Genomic DNA, 23115 nt, shown 5'->3' with positions numbered 1-23115 from the left:
ACCTCCCTGAGGATCTGACAAAAAGAATGGTTGCTCTATATAAAGATGGCCTAGGCTATAAGAAGATTGCCAAGACCCTGAAACTGAGCTGCAGCACGGTGGCCAAGACCAAAAAGCGGTTCAACCATACGACACACATCAAATTGGTCTGTTTGCTGAAGACAAACAGACTAAAGTCATGGATCACTGGAACCATGTCCTGTAGTCTGATGAGACCAAGATAAACTTACTTGGTTCAGATGGTGTCAAGCGTGTGTGGCGACAACCAGGTGAAGACAAAGACAAGTGTGTCTACAGTCAAGCATGTTGGTGGGAGCATCATGGTCTGGGGCTGCATGAGTGCTGCTGGCACTGGGGAGCTACAGTTCATTGAGGGAACCATGAGTGCCAACATGTACTGTGACATACTGAAGCAGAGCATGATCCCCTCTCTATGGAGACCGGGCTGCAGGGCAGTATTCCAACATGATCATGACCCCAAACACACCTCCAGGACGACCACTGCGTTGCTAAAGAAGCTGAGGGTAAAGGTGATGGACTGGCCAAGCTTGTCTCCAGACCTAAACCCTATAGAGCATCTGTGGGGCATCCTCAAACGGAAGGTGGAGGAGTGCAAGGTCTCTAACATCCACCAGCTCCTTGATGTCATCATGGGGGAGTGGAAGAGGACCCTAGTGGCAACCTATGAAGCTCTGGTGAACTCCATGCCCAAGAGGGTTATTGTGGTTATTTTGAGGGGACAGCAGATTTACACTGTTATACAAGCTGTACACTCACTACTTTACATTGTAGCAAAGTGACATTTCTTCATTGTGGGTGTTGATGTTAATGAACTAGTATTTTCTTTGTCCGTACTCAGCACTAGGGTAGAAAGGTTTAAGGTTGCAGACATGCACAGCTCTTATGTCCTGACCGGTATCCTCCAAGACAACTTGGTAGTTTAGGGGCCCAAGTTGTTGAACTATGCAGTAGAAACCATTTCACTTTTTGGCTACTCACTTCACTTTCTATTCGCTTATCCTTTGCTCTTGATTGATTGTTAACATGCTCGGTTACATATGCAAATGATTCTCTGTAAATGGCTGGTGGTGTGTTGGTAGGACCTGTCAGAACAACACCAGAAGACCCTGGCCATGTTGAGAAAGCAGCAGACAATGATCCTCGATGAGGAGCTCATCCTGTGGAAGAGGAGGCAGCAGCTGGCGGGCAACGGGGGTCCTCATGAGGGGGGACTGGATGTTCTCCAGTCCTGGTATATACTTGACTTAGTAATTATTTTAACTGGCATAATATATTATAGGGTTGCGATTTTCTTAAATAGTTTGACCTACCTCAAACATGACCTTTTTGTGAGATAAAAAAAGTTTGTCGAATATTTTTTATTCAGAAAAGGTGTTCTCTTTGATAAAACATTATAATTCACATATCTATAAAATACATAGACATGGAGAAAAAAAATAAATAAATTAATGCATAATATACTTGCATAGAGGAACCCATTGTCATTTTCTTCTCTTTCTCCTTGATTTCCACATTGTGGTGGTATCTCAACCTCCTCTCCCTGTCCACCAGGTGTGAAAAGCTGGCTGATATGATCTGGCAGAACCGGCAGCAGATCCGGCGCTGTGAACATCTAACCCAGCAGCTTCCTCTGCCGGGCCCCATGGAAGAGCTGCTAAGCAAACTCAACGCTGACATCACTGATATCATCTCCGCCCTGGTTACCAGGTGAGAACTATGTTTGGGATTAAAGGTAGGGTATGTGATTCTATAGAAATCCAACACCATGATACAGAGCAATCAACAACACACAACGACACTCACAACTGTCCTGCTACTATAGCTAACACCACAACAACAGCATGTCTTGCTGAACTAGAAAGTTACCTGAATGTCCATGAGCAAGTCATTTAACGTTACTGACACACAAATCATGGCTGGAAGGGCTGGAATAGTGTTGTGTGGCGGGGTACAGATAGCGGACTGTGAGGAGATATTGACTGAATTTGACAAAAAGACGTGCTGGATTTGAATTGCTGACCCCACCTTTAAAATGTTTTAGAGGGGCATGAAATTGGGAGGGTGCAATCAATAAGTTTTAGCAGAATTACAGAATTACCAAAGATAATTAAAAAAAAAAAAAAAAAAACTTTGTTCAATATTTAAAGTTCCTCAGGTGCACCACCCTTAAAGAAGGGAAACAACAAAATAATTGATTCAGTCTTATCAGACTATTAATTTTACAATCCAAACTACCATCAAAAGCTAGTAAGTTAAAGGATTTGGACATAGAGATTGGCAGCATTCACTCTTGTGTAAACAGGCCGGCGTGTATATTCAAAAGCTACTAAATGTGTTTATCAGTGTACCAAATGATACCACAAGTGCAACAATATGCTGAAACAACTATAGGCAAAGAAAGTGTGAGTGTGTGTTTGCACGTATGTGTATTTGAGCGATAGGGCTGTTTGATATGACAATATTCCACACTTTATGGTAATATTTTCACAAGTGGCTGATGCTTTGCATCGCTAATTAGATATGTTTTTTAAGTTAGATATTTCATCGACATCTGTCAAATATCTAACTTAAAACTAATCTCCAACATAAAACTAATATCCACCTTAAAACTCACGTCACCGTTGTAAATTCTTCCACACTTGCCGGTGTTGCAGAGAAGAAATTTGCTTTCAGAATATACAAACATAGAGGAGAGCAAAGTTTACTCAGAAATTGGTAATACTGAAAATGAGGACTCAGAAGAAAAAACAAGGAGTTCATACCAAAGAGAGAAGTCTGTTGTATGAACGAGCCACACAACACTACTCCAGCCGTGATTTGTGTGTCAGGCAACGTTACCTGTTTTTCCTACAGACATTCAGCTACCGTAACAGGAGAGTTGAGAAAATTGCTATCTGGAGCTGTTGTGCTGGCTCTGGGATCATCACATCCCCTCATGTTAATGTAACAAGTACTTTGAGTATAGTTAAAATGAACTTAGGTTATTTGGTAGCCACATTCTAACAATCACAAACGCATCTCAACAATAAACCTCCAAAAAAACAAACCAATTCATGTAAGTTACACTGATGAAGATAAAACCGTCCTATGCTTAGCCGTGTGCACTTTTAAGCTATTCTATGCCAAGTTATTTTACTTTACCAGTCCATTCAGGGAAAAGGGTTGCTTTGATGCTGCTGTGTTAGCTGCCGATTCCATTGTGGATGAGCAGAAATTGTGGTTCTGATCTTTGCAGGTCAGAGGAACCCGGTTGCTCCGTCCTTTGTTTTCCTCAGAGTTTAGCAGTTCTGCTCTGACTTGCTTCGTTCCTCCTGTATCTTGAAAAATTAGCTGGTAGACTTTACTTACTTACTTAACTAAACTCTACTACTGGGATCTCAGGTGGGCCCTTGCATCGCTGCAGTAAGAAAGAGCGTTAGATTCGGTGTGTCTACTCCAAGCAGACTTCACTGAGAGGGAGACCGTTGCAGCTGCAGTAAAGACGAGTCCAGGAGAAAATGAAGTGAAGCAAAAGCTAACCGACCCTTTTCTTGACCTGGTGATTTCACAGGTCATAGAAACACTGACCAATGCTAGTTGAAATGAACAGATTCATCTGTGGGTTCCAGTGGTCCCAACAACTATATTTAACCCTTTAGTGTTGTAGTGAGCTGGTTCCCACTTTTTAAAAGCCGAGTTCTGAAAAGGAGACTCCTCCGATTGATTCAGGAGAAGCAATGCATATTATGTCTTGATTGTGCAACAGTGACTACGTCTTTACTCTGGTGAGTTTGCCCATCCAGTCAACATGTGCTTTGTAGAAATGGATGAGTCTCATGCAAATATGACCCCTGGGGTATCTTATGGGAGGTTGCCAGGGCTGCTACCATGAGCCACCCCCTGTACACCTGGAATGATAACTGTTATCAGTAGCAACCCGTTCTCACTCCCAACTCGTCACACATGGACGCATGGTCAAAACCCGTTGTCGTCCGTTTGTAACACACAGGGGATCCCCATTGCGTCATAGATGAACGCATAGGGGAAAGCCCTGTTTGGTTAGTTTTGGATGTTAAAGGTAGGTATACTATATGTAACAGAAAAGACAGAGTAAGGAGGTGGTTGAGGTGGATGGAAGGCCAGAACCCGAACTATCAACCAGAAGACCAGTGTTTGTTTCCCGTGTGAAACAAAGAGTCGACATTGTTTATTTTTTTAAAGCTACGTAGGTTTCATAAATTGCGTAACACAAGCAACGTTACTTCACTTACGTGTTAACTTATGTATGTAGTTATTGTAACCCAGGGCATTCAAAAGCAACGTCTTGACCAAGTGTCTATATGTGACGAGTGAGTGAGAATGGGTTGTCTGTAGATGTAGGCCTCTCACATGGTGGTACCTGTTCACCAATTCTGATTGTTTTATGGACTCCATAGCCAAGATGATGTGTCTGATATGGTGACCCCGTCATATATCTTATCATATGTCTTATTCATACAAATGTCCAATTCCTTCCTTCTCAAGTACCTTGCATACCTAGATGTTAACAATTTTCACCCTTTTCATATAGGAGACACACATTATGTAGGACTACAGAATTTCAAAGTCTGTAGTGTAGTTCCATATCTACAATGACTGAATAAAGAGTGTGGGGCTCCATGGTTTCTCACACACACACACACACACACACACACACACACACACACACACACACACACACACACACACACACACACGCCCTCATATCAAAGACGGCGCGCTAGGAAGAGCTCACTTCAAAGTGCAGCCACATTGATAGATGCAAGATGTGAGTAAACGGAGTTAGAAATTCTGTTTGAAAAAATCTAAAAGTTGTGTCCGGCCAAGCTTTGCCTTCAGTCAGACCCACTAATGCTGTGTGTTCAGCAGCATGTAATAATCTTTTTGATGGGGAACAATTCACAATACATGTATTGTAACAACACATTCATTGTGATCTGTCCCCATAAATAATTGCATTACATTTGAATATTTCTATATGCATATTTGCACAATACATTTAATTTATTTTCTTGTTGAAATTTCAATCAGACTCTTTCTTATGACAAAATGTGCTTAAATTTTAAAACACAGAATTCCCCCAATAAATTATGGAAAACACCTAATTTGGATAAAAATAAACTGGAATGTGGCAAAAATTAAAACAGATTTCATAGGGCCTTATCAATGATCTGGTCATCCAATATGTGAATGTAGCATAACTAAAGCAAGCTCCATCAGGATGGAATAACTTAAGCATTAAAAATGTCGAAGAAGAATGGAGAATGTGACGAGCTTAAATTGGCCAAAATTTGTGTGCCACATCTAGGACAACACCACATATCCGCAACACGGCCGCGCCGTCACACTGGCAGTTTTGGGGGGGTCTACTACCCCCGCCAAAAGAAATCCTAGGGGAAACACTGCTGTGTTCAACCTAGGGATGCAACGACTACAGATTTTGTTGGTACGATTATTGTCAGAGGAATAATCACGATTATTATGCATTAATTAATTTCACAAAACTAGTAATGACTGTAGTTGATTATTAATATTTAATTACATTAACAATTATATTATTAAGTATTATTAATGTAAGAGGAATTTTAACTTCATTTATCTCCCAGGGGAAATTGTTATTAAGGAGGGAATAAACTTAACTGTTGTCATCAACTCTCATCCACATGTATAAGTGTTAGTGAAAATAATAGAAAGAAATTGAAACATCTCTCAGACAGTGTTATAAATAACTCAGTTGCAGTTAATTGGTATAGTCCTGGAAGTCTATAAGCTCTTGACGTTATGTTAGTGTTTTACACCTGGCAACATTTTCTCAAAACAGAAAAAAGGAGGCAACAGAATGTAGGCCTAGTGTTAAATGTTCAGTGACTGAAGGTCTTGAGAGGACTACGTTCTTCCATAAAGGCCCTTTCAGAAAAGAAGCGATTTGTAATGAGTGGAAGCTGCTCAGCGCAAAAGTTGGAAATAAACAAGTGCTGAGCCTAAGATTCAAGAGAAGTACAGATTCTGTCCTGCTAGAGGTCATAGATCTTTACCAATCTAGTCTACGTGTGCTTTGTGGACTTGAAGACAGCTTATTGCTGGTGTCTTGTGGAGCTTGCTGTGAGAGTATAGAGTGCAGGGGCCAATACTGCAAGCCATTTTTCTCATTGTATAACTGGAGTGAGAGCTGTGTACATGGCAAAAAGCTCGTTTTCTGTGGCTGTAGAATGTCATCAGCATTGTGCCTTCTCCCTGATTATGTTGTTGACAGTCTCTTCCATACACTTAGCTAATTTCCAGACATCAATATCACTGCCTTTGGATAACATTCAGGCAAACATTGACCATCATTTCATTGTCCCCTTTTCTGTTCAGTACATTCATCATTGAAAAGCAGCCGCCCCAGGTGCTAAAGACCCAGACCAAGTTTGCAGCCACAGTGCGCCTTCTGGTTGGCGGGAAGCTCAACGTCCACATGAACCCACCTCAGGTCAAGGCTGTCATTGTTAGTGAGCAGCAGGCCAAAGCTCTGCTGAAGAATGAGAGCACACACAGGTGAGGGGCACATGGCAGCATGCAGACTTGTGATTATCATAAATGCTTTGGTAAAACACATTATGGAACTTTGACTGATACAATGCTGAAATAATGGGGGATTATAGCAGGCACCTATTGGATTTTAAAAGGCAATTAATTGGTTCTTTGGCAGTTACTAAACAAAAATGGTGGTTTAGTTATTATGTGAGATTTTGACTGTTTAAATGTGTAAACCCCTTCTTCTTTGTTGATGTCTTCTGCCATGGTCACTGAGAATGTGTTTATCATTTTTAACTGCTTTTTTTTTCACTGCTAGTGAAAGCAGTGGAGAAATCCTCAACAACAACTGTGTGATGGAGTATCACCAGGCCACTGGTACCCTTAGTGCACACTTTAGAAACATGGTAAGTCCTACTGGTTATCTTTTTAGGAGTGTAAACGAGATGCATTACTAAGTATTTTAAAATGTCCACCACCGGATAGAAGTTTTTAAGTAGTAATGGTAGGATTGTTTTTTACATCATTTGGTTATGAACACCATGTCCGAAATTAGGTTTGGAGTGCCTCAAAGATAATTTGTTGGTCCTATTGTATTTCCACTACATGTGCTCCCTCTAGATAATATTATTTGCTGTCTCTCATCTCATTTTTATGCGGACGATACACAGTTATACCTTCCAATAAAGCCTACTGTTGATGTGTGTTGCATCGGCAGTCTAGTTGATGTCAAAAACTGGATGACAAACAAATGTCTTTTTGAGCTTCATGAACTGTGACATCTACAGTTCCTGGCTCCTTGACAGATGATTTGGACCATGGTCTGTTTCTGCAGTGGGAAAATCAAGTTTGTGTTGGTCAATGGTGCAAGATGGCAATGCCCGTTTGGTGTTTGCGCTTAATGCACACATGAACACAATGTTCAGTTCCTAATACTGAAATTGTCTTCTAATTGTTACAGCCCCACTCCAGCCAGTTTTAAGTTTTTGCTTAACATTCTTTCTCAACCAAAGAATCGGGGTGTGTTTAATAGTTAGACGTAATCCATTACCTCTAAAAGTGCATGTCAAGGTCTACATCACCCTACTTAGATCAGCATGGTTTCACTGTGCTCCGCATTTGAATAGATAGACAGACAAGCATTCTGTGAGTAAACGCCTCTATGTTTGGTAAACATGGAACCTGCTTCTATGCACTACTGTATCCCCGCCAGTACAACTGTATTTTCTTTATAGCCTCGCTTAAGTTAAAACTATGTGTAACGATGTAATGCTATACAGTAAGAAATAACTGTGTGTGATGGTGTGCATTGTGCTCATCTGTGCAGCTGATCTGCTGTTAAAAATGTATATAATTTATCTAGTCACAGTTTCTTACAACACAGCTTGCAACACAGTTAGACAAACTGACACAGTTTTTTTTTTTTTATACGAAGAAAGGAATAACTGGGGCTCAGTTTAGCTCATCCGGTAGAGCACGCTCCCCATGTACAAGGCTGAGGCCTTAATAAAGCGGCCCAGGTTCAAATCTGTGTCTCTCTCGCCCTCGTTTCCTTCTTCTATCCACTTTCCTATGTCTCCAATAAAGATGAATAAATGCACAAAAAATATCTTATAAAAACAAACAAAAAAAGAAATAACTAAATGGGACATTTTCTTCATTGCCCTTAGCAATGTTGGTGAGCCGTAGAGCAGAAGCAGATACAGCAATCACACAAATTTTCTTTAGAAAATGCAAATATTCTAGTGATTATTTGTCTTATGCCATGACTCAAATTGCCGCGAGCTGGAATGAGCTAGAAACACGAAACTGGCCCAAAAACTGGCAATTATGTGCACATGCTTCTCCAGAAGTATGAGCCCAGTCTTCTGGATGTTGGTGCTGTAAATAAGGCCCTGCTTGGGCACATATAATGAAACTCAGTGACCTTCAGGTGATGCTGTAATAGTCAAGTTTTACGTTATCTCGAAAATGGCTTGGCCTAAGGTCAATTTTCTAAAAATCCTATTTAATACTTATCTCGTCTGAAATCACTGGGCCAGTCGTCCCAAAACACAGACAGGATCATCTATAGGACTTCACTGATCTTTGTTAAGTTGTTAAAGAAAATTTCAATAGCATAGAGAATGCAATTGAAATATTATATTTAACAAAATGAGAGAATGAAGGATAAAGCTGGTGTAATTGTATGTTGTTATAATCAACATGTTTTATATTTATTTATTTTATATTTATTATCAACAGATTCTATAAAACCAATAAACTAATCCCTCTAACAAGTATTGTGTGTGCATCTAAAGCCTGATATATCTTATTCCTCTGTCTGTCAAACAAGCAAGTCTGTGTCACCAAATCAAGCACTATCAGAGACGCCTGCCTGACAGTCTCCAGATATTTAAGATGCAGATACTCATTTGTTTCATGAAGGAATGTGTCTCTAATCTTTTCTCACTTCTTCATGTCTTTGCTGTGTGTGTGTCACTGAAGTCACTGAAGCGGATCAAGCGTTCGGACCGCCGAGGTGCGGAGTCAGTGACGGAGGAGAAGTTCACAGTTCTGTTTGAGTCACAGTTCAGCGTTGGGGGCAACGAGCTGGTCTTCCATGTCAAAGTAATCAGATAGGACATTTGAACTTTTATACTTGTAAATAGTAACTGAACAGCACTGGGGATCTTGCTTGGTTACTGACTGATCAGCTTTACTCCTGGGCCATCTGCTATTGATTTGATCTACACTCTCCTGGTCTCCTTTGGAACATTTAAACATTCATTAATAATTGATTAGTTTATGAATCCAGAAGATACTTCCTCTTTAACTTGTTACTGTCCTTCTTGTTGTGTCTCTAACCCGCAGACCTTATCCCTGCCTGTGGTAGTGATCGTCCATGGCAGTCAGGACAACAACGCCACAGCAACAGTCCTGTGGGACAACGCCTTCGCTGAGCCAGTGAGTTGGCTGTTTACCACAATGGCCTTTTTATACTTCACCATGTCAGGTGGTGACTATCTCAAGTGATATTTCACTATAACCTCACATTCAATGTCAGCTTGTAGATTGCATAATATGCTAAAGTCTTGCCATAATTAGTATTTTTGTATTGACAAATCCCATGTGCAGAGCCAAATCAACAATCTATGTATCCTACTAACAAGTATTGTTACCAGGTCTCTGTGGAGCATGATACACGTGTCTCAATGATATTACCTGTCTAAAGAAAGGCCTAATACATTTATATATTTATATTCCTCTGTGCCATAAAGCTCCATTGTTCATTATCCAAAAACTATTAACAACTCATCAGTGAGCCTTATTGTTGCACTGGGTGAAATGATCATTCATCACCATGAACACACACACTGTAGTTTATTTTTTCCAAATACCACACACACCGTCCTGCTGCCCCAAATACTCACCAGGGCACCGCATGTGGATTAATCTGCCATTGAAAATAGTCCCACAACAATTGCACTATTTCCTCAGTTTGACTACAGTAAGCAGCTGTTTTACGAAATTAATGAGATTAAAAAAGAAGGAAAAAGATAAAAAGAATCTATAAACTCACCAGCCACTTTATTAGGTACACCTGTTCAATTGCTTGTTAACACAAATAGCTAATCAGCCAATCACATGGCAGCAACTCAATGCATTTAGGTATGAAGACATGGTCAAGACAACTTACATATCAGAATCTGCTTTATTGCCAGGTATGCGTACACTTACAAGGAATTTGACTCGGGATTGTACATTGCTCACGATGTACTTACTCGTACAAAAATACCATAACACAATCAGACACAAACTACAGTATAGACAACACTAACATACACACTATGTCTCATGTCAATATGGACCAAAGTCTCTGAGGAATGTTTCCAACACCTTGTTGAATGTATACCATGACGAATTAAAGCAGTTCTGAAGGCAAAAGGGGGTCTAACCCAGTACTAGCAAGGTGTACCTAATAAAGTGGCCAGTGAGTGATCTTTTTGAGTTGGTTTTAAAGACTTGGAGCTTAGAGCCATAGACAGAGTAGGAAGAAATCTTTTGAGAAAAGTGTTCTAACAAATTATTATTTTTACCCTCATTTCTATGGCAACTATTTTTAACTATTTTTGGATTTGTTCACAATAAGAAACATAAAATCAGACAGATCATTTATCATTTCTGTTTTAAGTGTGGTGCCACATGTCTGCTTTTTGACTTATGTCTTGATTTATTATATTGAACTGAACATATTTCATTACTCTGAATGGACTTCTTACTGTGTTTTTGTAAAATCTTAATCTGTTGTCTTGTTTCGGCCGGTAGTGTCCCCTTTGTGCTATTCAGCCATTACCCCATATTTTGTCAAAACGGTGAATATGGTGAGAGACAACTGAACAAAAAAACTGACAGTCAGGGTCTAAAGTCCTCTACTGCCCTGCCTTTTCCCTTTATTTTTCAACCATCCTCACCTCTCCAGGGCAGGGTGCCGTTCATTGTGCCAGACAAGGTGCTGTGGCCTCAACTGTGCGAGGCCCTCAATATGAAGTACAAGGCTGAGATGCACAGTGGCCGTGGCTTGTCAGAGGATAACCTGGTCTTCCTGGCACAGAAGGCTTTTACAAGCAGCAGCAACAACCCAGAGGACTACCGCAACATGACCATATCCTGGGCCCAGTTCAACCGGGTGAGACCAGCTTGTTTCCACAGCTTACTGTAAAATTCAGCTTTCGCTAGAGAGCCTGTCCTCCCACTGCTCCATCTTTCTAATTGCTCTGACACACACATACATAAACACAAAAGAATAGTCTGACTTATTAACCAGAGTAACCTGGCTTCTTGTGTACGTGTAAACTTAATGATGAATATGTTTAATTTGTACAGGAGAGCTTACCTGGACGCAACTTCACCTTCTGGCAGTGGTTTGACGGAGTTGTGGAACTCATGAAGAAACATCTCAAGCCTCACTGGAATGATGGGTAACTGCTCATGCTGACAACTTTCTTGCAAGAGCCGACTTTGTTTCACTACCTCTGACCACAGCACTCATCACTGCTGGCTGTGGTTGGGTGTGAACCAGAGATATGGTCGCTCTGGATGTAACTTGACCACTGACAGTTTGTCAGAGATTTGAATGTGTTATGCTAGTAGCAAGTTGTGTAGCCTGGAGCCTTTATCCTTAAGCAAAGGTGACAAGTGGCCTACAGAGGTCTGGTAAGCTCACTTCTTTCTAACTCCACACCATAGACTGTAGATAAGAAGTGGACGTAGCCTCTGGGTCTGAAAAGTGAAGCGATTGTGAAGTGCTGTAAACCCTGCATTCTTTCAAAGAACCAGCTGGGGGGCGACTCCAGTGGTTGCGAAAAAACAATTCTGATTTCATTGGAGTCTGAGAGAAAATGACCTTTTTCTCACCTGATTTTTTCTACCTCACTAAACACTTTTCACATGAATTTATGGTCTGAGTCGCTAGTTTCAAGTCTTTTGAAAACACAGCATGATGTTCATTTATTAAATTATGGTCCCATTTAGAGGAAAATAGACAAAAAAAGGCTTAAACCTTTATACTACTTTCATTACATACGTAGACACACTTGGATGTGTGACATTGTCATACCTGTCAACATTGGGATTTGAAAATAAGGGAAATTTTAAGGAAACTGGTATGGGCATTGGTGCAGTTCCCTAAAATATACAAGAAAATAAATTTCACTGTAAAGTAATAACCTGAATTATTCTTAGATTTTACTGCCCCTTTCAGCAGAAGAGCATATAGTTGGTGTTCTTATTAAAGAGATCAACTGGTTCAGATGCATTTATTGAACTCCTGTTCTAAACCAGTCTCGTGTTTTCATCAACTTTGAAATATGGTTTAAACTGTAACATTACAAATAAAAAAGCACAACTTTATCTCTGCCTTCAGAGGCCGGGAGGGGGCAGTGGCACTGGAGTGATATGTGTGAATTAGGGTTGGTGCCAATAGACGATGCCAGCCCCCCCCCCTAGTCTGCTTTATTTTCTCCATCGGCAGTCTCCTAAAAGACTGAGAACTCGTCTTTTTTCCATATAATTGGGCTTGTTAATGACGCAGCTTATCAAAAAACTGAAACCAACATCTGCACCCTGTGTGGTCACTGCTGCATGCGTAAAATATCTACCACGACTTGTATCATAAATTAATAGTCTACCATTTTTTTTACCGAGTGCAGTCTGTGCGAGAGAACACATGCACATAAGATGCCCGCGCTCCTGATGACAACGTCCATCATGATGTTTCATTGTAGACATCATCCGATGGAAATTTTGTACACATTGCCAAACCCTTGTGTTAATGTGTGTTTGTGTGCATAGGGCCATCCTGGGCTTTGTAAACAAGCAGCAGGCACAGGACATGTTGCTGTCCAAACCCAACGGCACCTTCCTGCTGAGATTCAGTGACTCTGAGATCGGAGGCATCACCATTGCCTGGGTGGCTGAGAACCCCAACAAACCAGGTACCAAACTGCTGTGCTTTTAAGGCCCTCTTATGAAACAATACACATATAGAAGTTTTTCCTCTGCTGAAATGCTAAAGTGCGATTGTCTCCTGTCAGTATCAGCCCCTCATTCTGTTTGTGTGCTAATATGTTCATACATGCATTCCCAAGGTAGTATATAAGTCCTCTTAATCTCTGCGACAGTATCATATTATGGGACTTTGTAAACACAGTGATTGTAAGTCTTTGTTTTTTCTGTCTTTGGCTAGGAGAGAGGCTGGTCTGGAATCTGCTGCCTTATACAACCAAGGACTTCTCCATTCGCTCCCTGGCTGACCGCATCAGCGACCTGAACCACCTTCTTTTTCTCTACCCTGACCGGCCCAAAGACGAGGTCTTCGCCAAATACTACACCCCTCCACTCTGTATGTATCAGCAATGCTTATATGTATTTACATAACCACATCACTGCTGTGAGCTAAATACAAGCATCTGCAAATGAAATGCTGTTCCTCAATGAAATGAAGAATATTTTCTTAACTTATTTTATCTAACTCGGTGGTGTCATAGCAGATGGTGGAATAAGTTCAGTAAAATGGATGCCACTGTAAAAGTGAAACATGTTTTAAGGTAGTATGTCTCTCTTTCAGCCAAAGCAGTGGATGGATATGTAAAACCACAGATCAAACAAGTTGTGCCAGAGTAAGTTTTTCTTCTTCTCTTTTCTAAAACCGCCAAAGGAAACCTAAATTTGGGCAGGACTGAATAAAGTGCAACATTTAAAGGGGCTTTATGTAGTTTTTCAATAAAATCACTTATTAATAAAGTAAATTTTCAACATAAATTAAATGCAACATACAATCAGATGATGTCGGAGTGATCATCACAAAGCCTGGAGAGTCACGTTAGCTTGACGGCTAACGGCGACTAGTTGCTAACGTTATCCGGTGCAATATGGAACGTTATTGCTTTCCACATTACTTCACCAACTAACGCAACCCTTATTATTATCCTGTGTACCACTGGTAAAAAGCAAATGTGGAGCGATTTGTTAATACTAGCCTTTATGCATGGCAGGGACAGCAAGCTACTTTAGCACAGATCTTCCACTGTTTACTTCGTAACATTAAATTTCGATTTATTGTCCTTTTACCGATACTCAGATACACAACTTCTCCCATTTTTTTTTTTTTTTTTTACCAGTATCTGCATCTGCATAAAAATATATAGAGAGATGGACAATTTGGTTCTCTGACAATACCATCTCTCTCTCTCTGTCTCTGTCTCTCTCTGTGTTACTGTCTCTGGTAGATTCACCACCCCGAACCCTGAACCCAGTGGTGGAACTCCGACATTCATGGACCAGACAGCTTCTCCCTCTGTGAGCCACCCCAACAACTTTGGTGTCTACCCTTCTATGTAAGTACACTCCTTTGCTTTACTTCATTTATTTGATTTGATGATTGCATACTTGTTTGGTGTATCAGAGAACCTCGTGAAGATTTTCAACACCACATCCCTGTTTTTAAACTCAAGAATGTGCTAAAACAGATTTTGGTCCATTTGAAAGGCCACACACCCAAACACAAGAAAAGCAATCCAGTGTATGCTGTCCAATGCGGAGAGGAATTCACAGATCTGTATATGAAACTAAACTAAAACTAAACAGCCACTACACAAACGCATGGCTGAATGCAAAAGGGCCAATTCCTCAGGTCAAGTGTAAGTTTACTTACATCTGAATGGTAAGGGACACTCTTAAGAGGACAGCAAATTACATAGTTTGTACAGGGATGACAGATTGTTTGAAAGAAGAGTGAAATAGGCCATTTATACCAGCGACGATAACAACTGTCATTACAACAGCAAGGAGCACTAACGAGCCAGGCGGTGTCCATTACCTTGAAAATGACCCCACAGAGTTAACCCTTCTTGGATTCAACTTGTTTGCTCTGTCTAGGTTTCCCTCAGCCTGATTCCCCTTCATCTTGAGCCCTGTGATGGCATTCATTCCTGACCACACATCTCTCACGTTGTTTTGCTGGAGCTTGCTCTCCTGCTTCAGGCTGTATGCCTTCATGCATTCCCTCAGCCTCACGTTCAGGCCCCGCCTGCACGGAGTCTTACCCACTTCCTGTGTCCCTCCTCACTATCCTAGTGGACATATCTTGCTTATGACCAGCGGGTGTGTAAGTGGGTGTGCAGCCATTTTCCAAAAATCAAAAAAGTTCATTTTATTTCTCAGTAATGTACACTCAGCACCCCATCTTAACAGGAAAAAAACAGAAATGTAGAAATTTTTGCAAATTTATTAAAAAAGAAAAACTGAAATATCACATGGTCATAAGTATTCAGACCCTTTGCCGTGACACTCATATTTAACTCAGGTGCTGTCTATTTCTTCTGATCATCCTTGAGATGGTTCTACACCTTCATTTGAGTCCAGCTGTGTTTGATTATACTGATTGGACTTGATTAGGAAAGCCACACACCTGTCTATATAAGACCTTACAGCTCACAGTGCATGTCAGAGCAAATGAGAATCATGAGGTCAAAGGAACTGCTGAAGAGCTCAGAGACAGAATTGTGGCAAGGCACAGATCTGGCCAAGGTTACAAAAAAATTTCTGCTGCACTTAAGGTTCCTAAGAGCACAGTGGCCTCCATAATCCTCAAATGGAAGACGTTTGGGACGACCAGAACCCTTCCTAGAGCTGGCCGTCCGGCCAAACTGAGCTATCGGGGGAGAAGAGCCTTGGTGAGAGAGGTAAAGAAGAACCCAAAGGTCACTGTGGCTGAGCTCCAGAGATGCAGTCGGGAGATGGGAGAAAGTTGTAGTAAGTCAACCATCACTTGGCCTTAATTCTAAGCGGTATGTGTGCAGAAAACCAGGCACTGCTCATCACCTGTCCAATACAGTCTCAACAGTGAAGCATGGTGGTGGCAGCATCATGCTGTGGGGGTGTTTTTCAGCTGCAGGGACAGGACGACTGGTTGCAATCGAGGGAAAGATGAATGCGGCCAAGTACAGGGATATCCTGGACGAAAACCTTTTCCAGAGTGCTCTGGACCTCAGACTGGGCCGAAGGTTTACCTTCCAACAAGACAATGACCCTAAGCACACCGCTAAAATAACGAAGGAGTGGCTTCACAACAACTCCGTGGCTGTTCTTGAATGGCCCAGCCAGAGCCCTGACTTAAACCCAATTGAGCATCTCTGGAGAGACCTGAAAATGGCTGTCCACCAACGTTTACCATCCAACCTGACAGAACTGGAGAGGATCTGCAAGGAGGAATGGCAGAGGATACCCAAATCCAGATGTGAAAAACTTGTTGCATCTTTCCCAAAACGACTCATGGCTGTATTAGATCAAAAGGGTGCTTCTACTAAATACTGAGCAAAGGGTCTGAATACTTATGACCATGTGATATTTCAGTTTTTCTTTTTTAATAAATTTGCAAAAATTTCTACATTTCTGTTTTTTTTTCTGTCAAGATGGGGTGCTGAGTGTACATTACTGAGAAATAAAATGAACTTTTTTGATTTTTGGAAAATGGCTGCAATGAAACAAAGAGTGGAAAAATTTAAAGGGGTCTGAATACTTTCCGTACCCACTGTGTGTATATATATGCATGCATACATACATACATACATACATACATACACCGTTTGGGTGGATATGGGATAGGGATGGTATTATTACTGTTATTTATTCTGCTTATCAATCTAGTACTTCAACAGTATTTTTATTAAGTACTTAAGAACTTTTTATTTTTTTAAGAGGAAAAAAACGAAGCAGAAGAAAGGAACTGACATTTATTTTCACAAATGTAAAAAAAACAAAATAAACAATTATTTACTATAAAAGAAAATACAGAGGTATAGAGCAACATAGGTGGGGTTGCAGGTAGGCTGCAAAATGCCTAACAGTTCTTAGAAGTTGTTCTGGAGAAAGATCCACATTTGTCTTCTCTGGCAGAAGTTGGGACTTCTCCTGGCTTATTGTGTTCCCTGCAGCCAAAAATACCCTATAGGGATATAGAAGCACAGAAGTAGCTTGTTGCATTGTTTGTGAGGAGGGGTAGAGCAGTTCTCTTCTCCCAAAACCACATCACATGAATTTTAGCCATGGGGATAGGAGGCAGGCTTTTGTAAAGTGTGACCTCTAGGTCAACACGCTTGCTGTCGCTGAGGGTGAGGGACGAGGTGTCCTGTTAGATCATCAACCTCAACTACCTGTCCTCCTCTGAGAACAGCTTCTCCAAGGCACTTCTTGTTTTGTACAATTGAGGATCTTTCTCCTCCCATTTCCTCTCCTTGTCTTGAAGACTCCTCTTCCTGTTGCTGGTGCTTTGTGTCTGTCTGCTTCAGCTCCTCAGCAGCTCAGGTGTTGCTTCTGTCACATTGGCCTCAACAGATGCCTTCCTCTGTCTGTCTCAGGTACTTACTGGCCTCTCTTTAAATCTGAAGTCCAATGCTGTGGCCTCATGCTGGAAGGCTTGAATGTCCTCATCCTGATTGCGCTCGGAGAGGTCCTCCCACACCTTCTCTTTGATGGTTAGCACAAAAGTTGTATCTTTATGCTTCACAGTGAAGTGCTCTTCAAGTTTTTGGAGGATGAGCATGATTTGTTCACTGGTTGCATTCTTTTCACATTGTGGATGTATAGAGGATTCTAATGAGTTGGACAAACTCTTCGGCCTTATGGAATTGCTGCAACTAATGACTATACAATTACTGAAACGAAATAATCGACTACTCAGATTATAAATCGCAAAATTGCACAATGCCATCAGCTTTTAAATTAAACTTGAGGTTGGTGAATTTTGTCTCTAATAGCTAGAATTTTATCATTAAAGAAGCTCATGAAATCGTAACTACTGAGAGCTATGGGAATACTTGGCTCAATAGAGCTGTGACTCTGTGAAAGAAACCTGGGGTTGTTCCTATTTTCCTCTATTAATGACGAGTAGTACGCTGCTCTAGCATTACGGAGGGCCTTCCTATAAGTTTTAAGACTATCTTGCCAAATTAAAGGAGAATTTTCCACTTTGGTGGAACGCCAATTCCTCTCAAGTTTCCGTGATATTTGCTTTCATTTGCGAGTTTCCGTATTATACCATGGAGCTAACCGTCTTTGTTTTAGTATTTTCTTTTTTAGAGGGGCTACAGAGTCGAGTGTCATTCGCAGCGAGCCTGCAGCACTATCAACAAGATGATCGATTTGGGAGGGACTGAAATTAGCATAGGAGTCCTCCGTTACTTTGTGACTAGATAATGTATTTAGAGCTGATGGAATCGCATCCTTAAATTTAGCTATGGCACTATCAGACAGACATCTTGTATAGAAATTTTTGCCCCATGGCGAGTAGTTCTGCAATACAAACTCAAAAGTTATCAAACAGTGGTCGGATAAAGAGGGATTCTGTGGGAACACCACTAAATGTTCAATTTCAATACCATACACCAAAACAAGGTCGAGGGTGTGGTTAAAACAGTGAGTCGGTTCATGAACACTCTGAGAGAAGCCGATGGAATCTAACAGAGAGATAAACGCAGTACTGAAGCTGTCATTCTCAACATCCACATGAATATTAAAATCTCCTACAATAATAACTTTGTCCGTTTTAAGGACTAAAGTTGACAAAAACTCTGCAAATTCAGATAAGAATTCAGAGTACGGGCCAGGTGCTCGGTACACTATAACAAAAAGAATTGGTTGCAGTGATTTCCAACTTGGGTGCGAAAGACTAAGAACAACACTTTCAAATGAGTTATAGTTTAGTTTAGGTTTAGAGCTGATTAGTAGGCTAGAGTCGAAGATAGCTGCAACTCCACCTCCTCGGCCTGTGCCTCGAGGAATGTGAGTATTAATATGACTGGGAGGGGTGGATTCATTTAGGCTAACATATTCTCCGTCACCCAGCCAGGTTTCAGTAAGACCAAATAAATCAATATCATAATCTGATATTAGTTCATTTACTAGTACACCTTTAGAAGAGAGAGATCTGATGTTTAAGAGTCCACATTTAACTCTCCTATTCGTTTGCACTATTGCTCTTGTGGTTTTAATTTTTATGAGGTTTTTATGAACAGCTCCTCTTCTGTTTACCTTTTTAAATAATTTCAGTGGTCGGGGGGGCAGACACCGTCACTATAGGATTTTCACTAAGTAACTCCTGAAATGGAGGAGCAGAGAAGTGTGTTAGACTGCGACTCTGCGTAGGGTTTTGGGTGGGTAACTGCTGAAAAAGAAGGGCAGAGAAGTGTGTTAAACTGCGACTCTGCCTCCTGGTCTCAACTCTGGGTTGTCATGGATTTGGTCCACTAATAAACTTGTCCAGATTTCTAGAAATGAGAGCTGCTCCTTCCCAAGTGGGATGGATGCCGTCTCTCCGGATCAGACCAGGTCTTCCCCAGAAAGTCTGCCAATGATCAACAAAGCCCACATTGTTTGCTGGACACCACCTTGACAACCAGCGGCGGAATGACGACATGCGGCTATACATGTCATCACTGGTCAGATTTGGTAGGGTTCCAGAGAAAACTACGGTGTCCGACATTGTTTTTGCATATGTACACACCGACTCAACATTAATCTTAGTGACCTCCGATTGGCGTAACCGGGAGTCATTACCGCCGACGTGAATAACAATCTTACTGTATTTACGTTTATCCTTAGCCAGCAGTTTCAAATAAGACTCAATGTCGCCCGCTCTGGCCCCAGGGATGCACTTAACTATGGCCGCTGGCTTCACTAAATTCACGTTTCTCAAAATGGAGCTGCCAATGATCAGAGTTGGTTTCTCAGCGGGTGTGTCGCTGAGTGGGGAAAATCTGTTAGAAACGTGAACAGGTTGATGATGCCCCGTGGACTTTGAATGCTTACGACTATTCCTCCTTCGGACAGTCACCCAGCCCCCCCCCTTTCCTGGCTGCACAGGGGATGCCGGAGGACGGCTACCAGAGGCTGACTCAGGCCGTTCCGCACCGACTACCGGGGACTGGCTAGCTACAGTAGCTAAAGACTGATCTACCAAGGTGCGGAGCCGGACTTCTAAATCACTGAGCCTCGCCTCCATGTCTATAAATAAACTACACTTATTACATGTACCATTACCGCTAAAGGAGGCAGAGGAGTAATTAAACATCTGACACACCGAGCAGGAGAAAGTAGGAGAGAGAGAGGGAGAAGGAGAAGCCATCGCTAGCTGCTAAGCTAAAGTTGCTAACGGCTAAGCTAAAGTACTGTGGCGTCAGTTACCAAAACTTTAGAACAACTATGAGATTGAACAGCAGTCGCTAAAAGATGGAAAGAACTGTGAGTGCTTAGGCAAAATTACTGTAAAGAATAAGTGTTTAGCGAACAGTTGGCCGCTGTAATCAAACAAATGTAACTGTTATTTAGCGAGAGCAGCACAACACGGTACCAACACACAAGCACCGGAAACGGAAATGAGTCGACACGCTTACCGCAATACGTCAGCAGTACGTCAATACGTCAGTGTATAAAGTTCAACAAGTGTAAGAAGTTGCTCCATGAAAAACGCACAAGATTTTCCCTCGACTACCCGGCAGTGCTCACCGTGAGATCGGCGCCGATTTGATGAACATAAAAAAGCCCTGGCTTATATTCATTCCCTTGGATAACTTGTCGTTACAGCGTTTTGGGGTAATGGTATTTAGCGCCACTGTATCACGGCCTTGAGTTGTGGGGGGCTTAGCCCTTTCCGGATTCTTTTTCCTGTTGGTCTTCCATTGGCTTGACAGGGTGGAGTGGCATTATCTGCTCTCCACCCTGGAATGTTTCGGCTTTGGCAAAAAGTTCATAGCTTGGATTAGGCTCATATACACTCACCCCACTGGAAAGAGGCACGAGGCAGGGAGACTCTCTCTCCTCTACTTTTTGCAGTTGCACTTGAACCGCTAGCGGTTGCTATACGTAAAGGACCTGCATTTCCAGGCATACAAATCGGTGGCAGATGATCATAAATTGATGATGTATGCAGACGATATCCTTTTGTTTGTCACAGATCCTGAACATTCTCTTGCATCACTATTTAAAATTATATAGTTCTCATCCATTTCGGGTTATAAAGTCAACTGGACAAAATCTGAGGCTCTTCCTCTCTCACCACTTTGTCCCAAATCCCTCTTTCATAAATTTTTATGGAATAATAAACGCCCCAGGATGAACCTGCGTAAGCTGCAGAGGCCAGTGGACAGAGGAGGATTAGGTGTCCCCAACTTGCTCTTTTACCATTATGCGTTTACCATTAGGCATATGGCACAATGGTCTTTACCCCCGGAGAGAGCCCCCCGTGGTTCCACCTCGAAAGCGTGTCCTCCCCTCTCACACCCATAGCTTACATCACAGCTAAATTAGCCCAACAGAATCCGTCACATCCCATTTTGTCCCACATTCAGTGGGTCTGGAAGAGAGTAGCTAAGATCTTTAAATTTGTTCCGTATCTGCACCAGGCTGCCGGGATCTGGCAAAATCCCAAGCTCTGTATAAATAAATCACCCTTCCTTTGGAAGCTCTGGTTGTAAAAAGGGATTAGGGTGCTCGGAGACTTACCATGATGGGACATTAAAATCCTTTGAGGCACTTAGACAGGAATTTGACTTACCACTTAATCAACAATGGAAGTATTTTCAGTTACGACATCTCCTGGTGCAGGTCTTCGGCTCCCCTTCAGTAGTTCCACCGAGCGGTGACATGTTGGAGAAGGTTCTAACATTTTATGGGCGTGGCCATGAAGCCTCTTCCTACTATGCTATGATCCTTGCAGCCTCGGACTCTAATATAATGTCCCTTAAAATGACATGGGAAACTGACCTAAAGGTGTTATTCACAGATGCAGAATGGGGCAGAACTCTTAGAAATGGGGAAAAAAATGTCAAGGGAACTGCGAACGCATCTTATCCAATTCAAAATACTGAATAGAATCTATTAGACACCATCCAGGCTGCATAAGGTTGGTTTGGTTGATAACTCGGAAAGCTGGAGGAGTCGGGACAAAAATGGTACCCTAGAACACATGCTCTGGAGTTGCCCAAATATTCAGGCATTTTGGTCTTCCCTTCATACAATCATAGAGAAAATTGTCGACCAGAATATCCCATTCACCCCTAGTCTGTTTATTTTGGGGGACCCCTCTGCATTAAGTGACCTGACCCCTCCACTCTGGACTCAGACTGTCCTCATGCTAGGCCGGAAACTTTTGGTCAAAGAATGGAAAGCCCCCTCTGCACCAGCATTGGATTTGTGGCATGTCACTTTGGGTCAGCTGGCTGCCCTTGAACGACTGTCTTATAGGTTGCTTGATAAAGTGGAAGAGTACAACTTGAAATGGGGGAAGTATCATTCGTCCACCTTGGAGGTTTAACAGCGTTCCGGCTCAAAAAAATAGCATTTAACTAGAAAACATGACTGATGGATACATTTTGATAGAATACTGTACCTACATTTAGGCAAGGCTATAACTCAAGGGCTTGGTGCATCACTGTCCTTCTGTTTATTTATTTATTTTTTTCATTTTCTATAATGTAGTTAGTTTTTGTCTGTGGTCGTGCTATGTCTTTCTCTTTTGTTGTATGAGTACTGCTTCATTTTTCAGATGTGTGTGTGTGTGTGTGTGTGTGTGTTCAAATGTTCGGAAAAACCTATAAATTGTTAATCATGAAAAAAGGAATGTGCTAATTAACAGTCAAGACGATAAAATGAATACTGCTTTCAAAAATACGTCTTTTGATGAACGTTTCTGCTGCAGCAACAGAAAGTTCCACTGAAGTCAAGTCCTGTCATGGACCAAACAGGTATATACAGTAAGAAATAACTGTGTGCAGCACTGTGTGAGCACTGGTCTGAACAGCTGATCTTCTGTCTGGTGAAGGAGCATCTTAAACGTCGGTACTGCAACACACCAGGACAAACTGACGCTATATTTATACAAAGAAAGGAATAACTTCATGCATTACATTTGCTGAATTTACAAGAGGTGACCAATAATAATGATTTTGTAGTAGACAGCGTTTCACAAAGTTTATATAGTTTCCCCTAACTCAGCAACTCACAAAACTCTTTTTTTAAGGGAGT

General features: G+C 41.6%; 1 protein-coding gene across 1 annotated transcript in view; it reads left to right on the top strand.

The window, feature by feature from the left end:
• LOC119916364 (signal transducer and activator of transcription 5B-like) overlaps nt 1-23115 on the top strand; it is a 47099-nt gene that overhangs the window by 11800 nt on the left and 12184 nt on the right. The window contains exons 7-18 of the mRNA XM_038736353.1: nt 1101-1252; nt 1573-1728; nt 6397-6576; nt 6875-6962; nt 9043-9165; nt 9409-9501; nt 11018-11224; nt 11422-11516; nt 12889-13031; nt 13283-13438; nt 13664-13715; nt 14325-14432. Coding sequence (XP_038592281.1) covers nt 1101-1252; nt 1573-1728; nt 6397-6576; nt 6875-6962; nt 9043-9165; nt 9409-9501; nt 11018-11224; nt 11422-11516; nt 12889-13031; nt 13283-13438; nt 13664-13715; nt 14325-14432 — 1553 coding nt within the window. The remainder of the gene's footprint in view (nt 1-1100; nt 1253-1572; nt 1729-6396; nt 6577-6874; nt 6963-9042; nt 9166-9408; nt 9502-11017; nt 11225-11421; nt 11517-12888; nt 13032-13282; nt 13439-13663; nt 13716-14324; nt 14433-23115) is intronic.

The sequence above is a fragment of the Micropterus salmoides genome, unplaced genomic scaffold (genome assembly GCF_014851395.1).
Source record: "Micropterus salmoides isolate LMB-PRFRI ecotype aquatic unplaced genomic scaffold, ASM1485139v1 Ms_hic_scaffold_21, whole genome shotgun sequence".
In the NCBI taxonomy this organism is placed as follows: domain Eukaryota; kingdom Metazoa; phylum Chordata; class Actinopteri; order Centrarchiformes; family Centrarchidae; genus Micropterus; species Micropterus salmoides.
The sequence above is the reverse complement of the archived record's forward strand: the minus strand, read 5'-3'. Positions and strand labels throughout refer to the sequence as shown.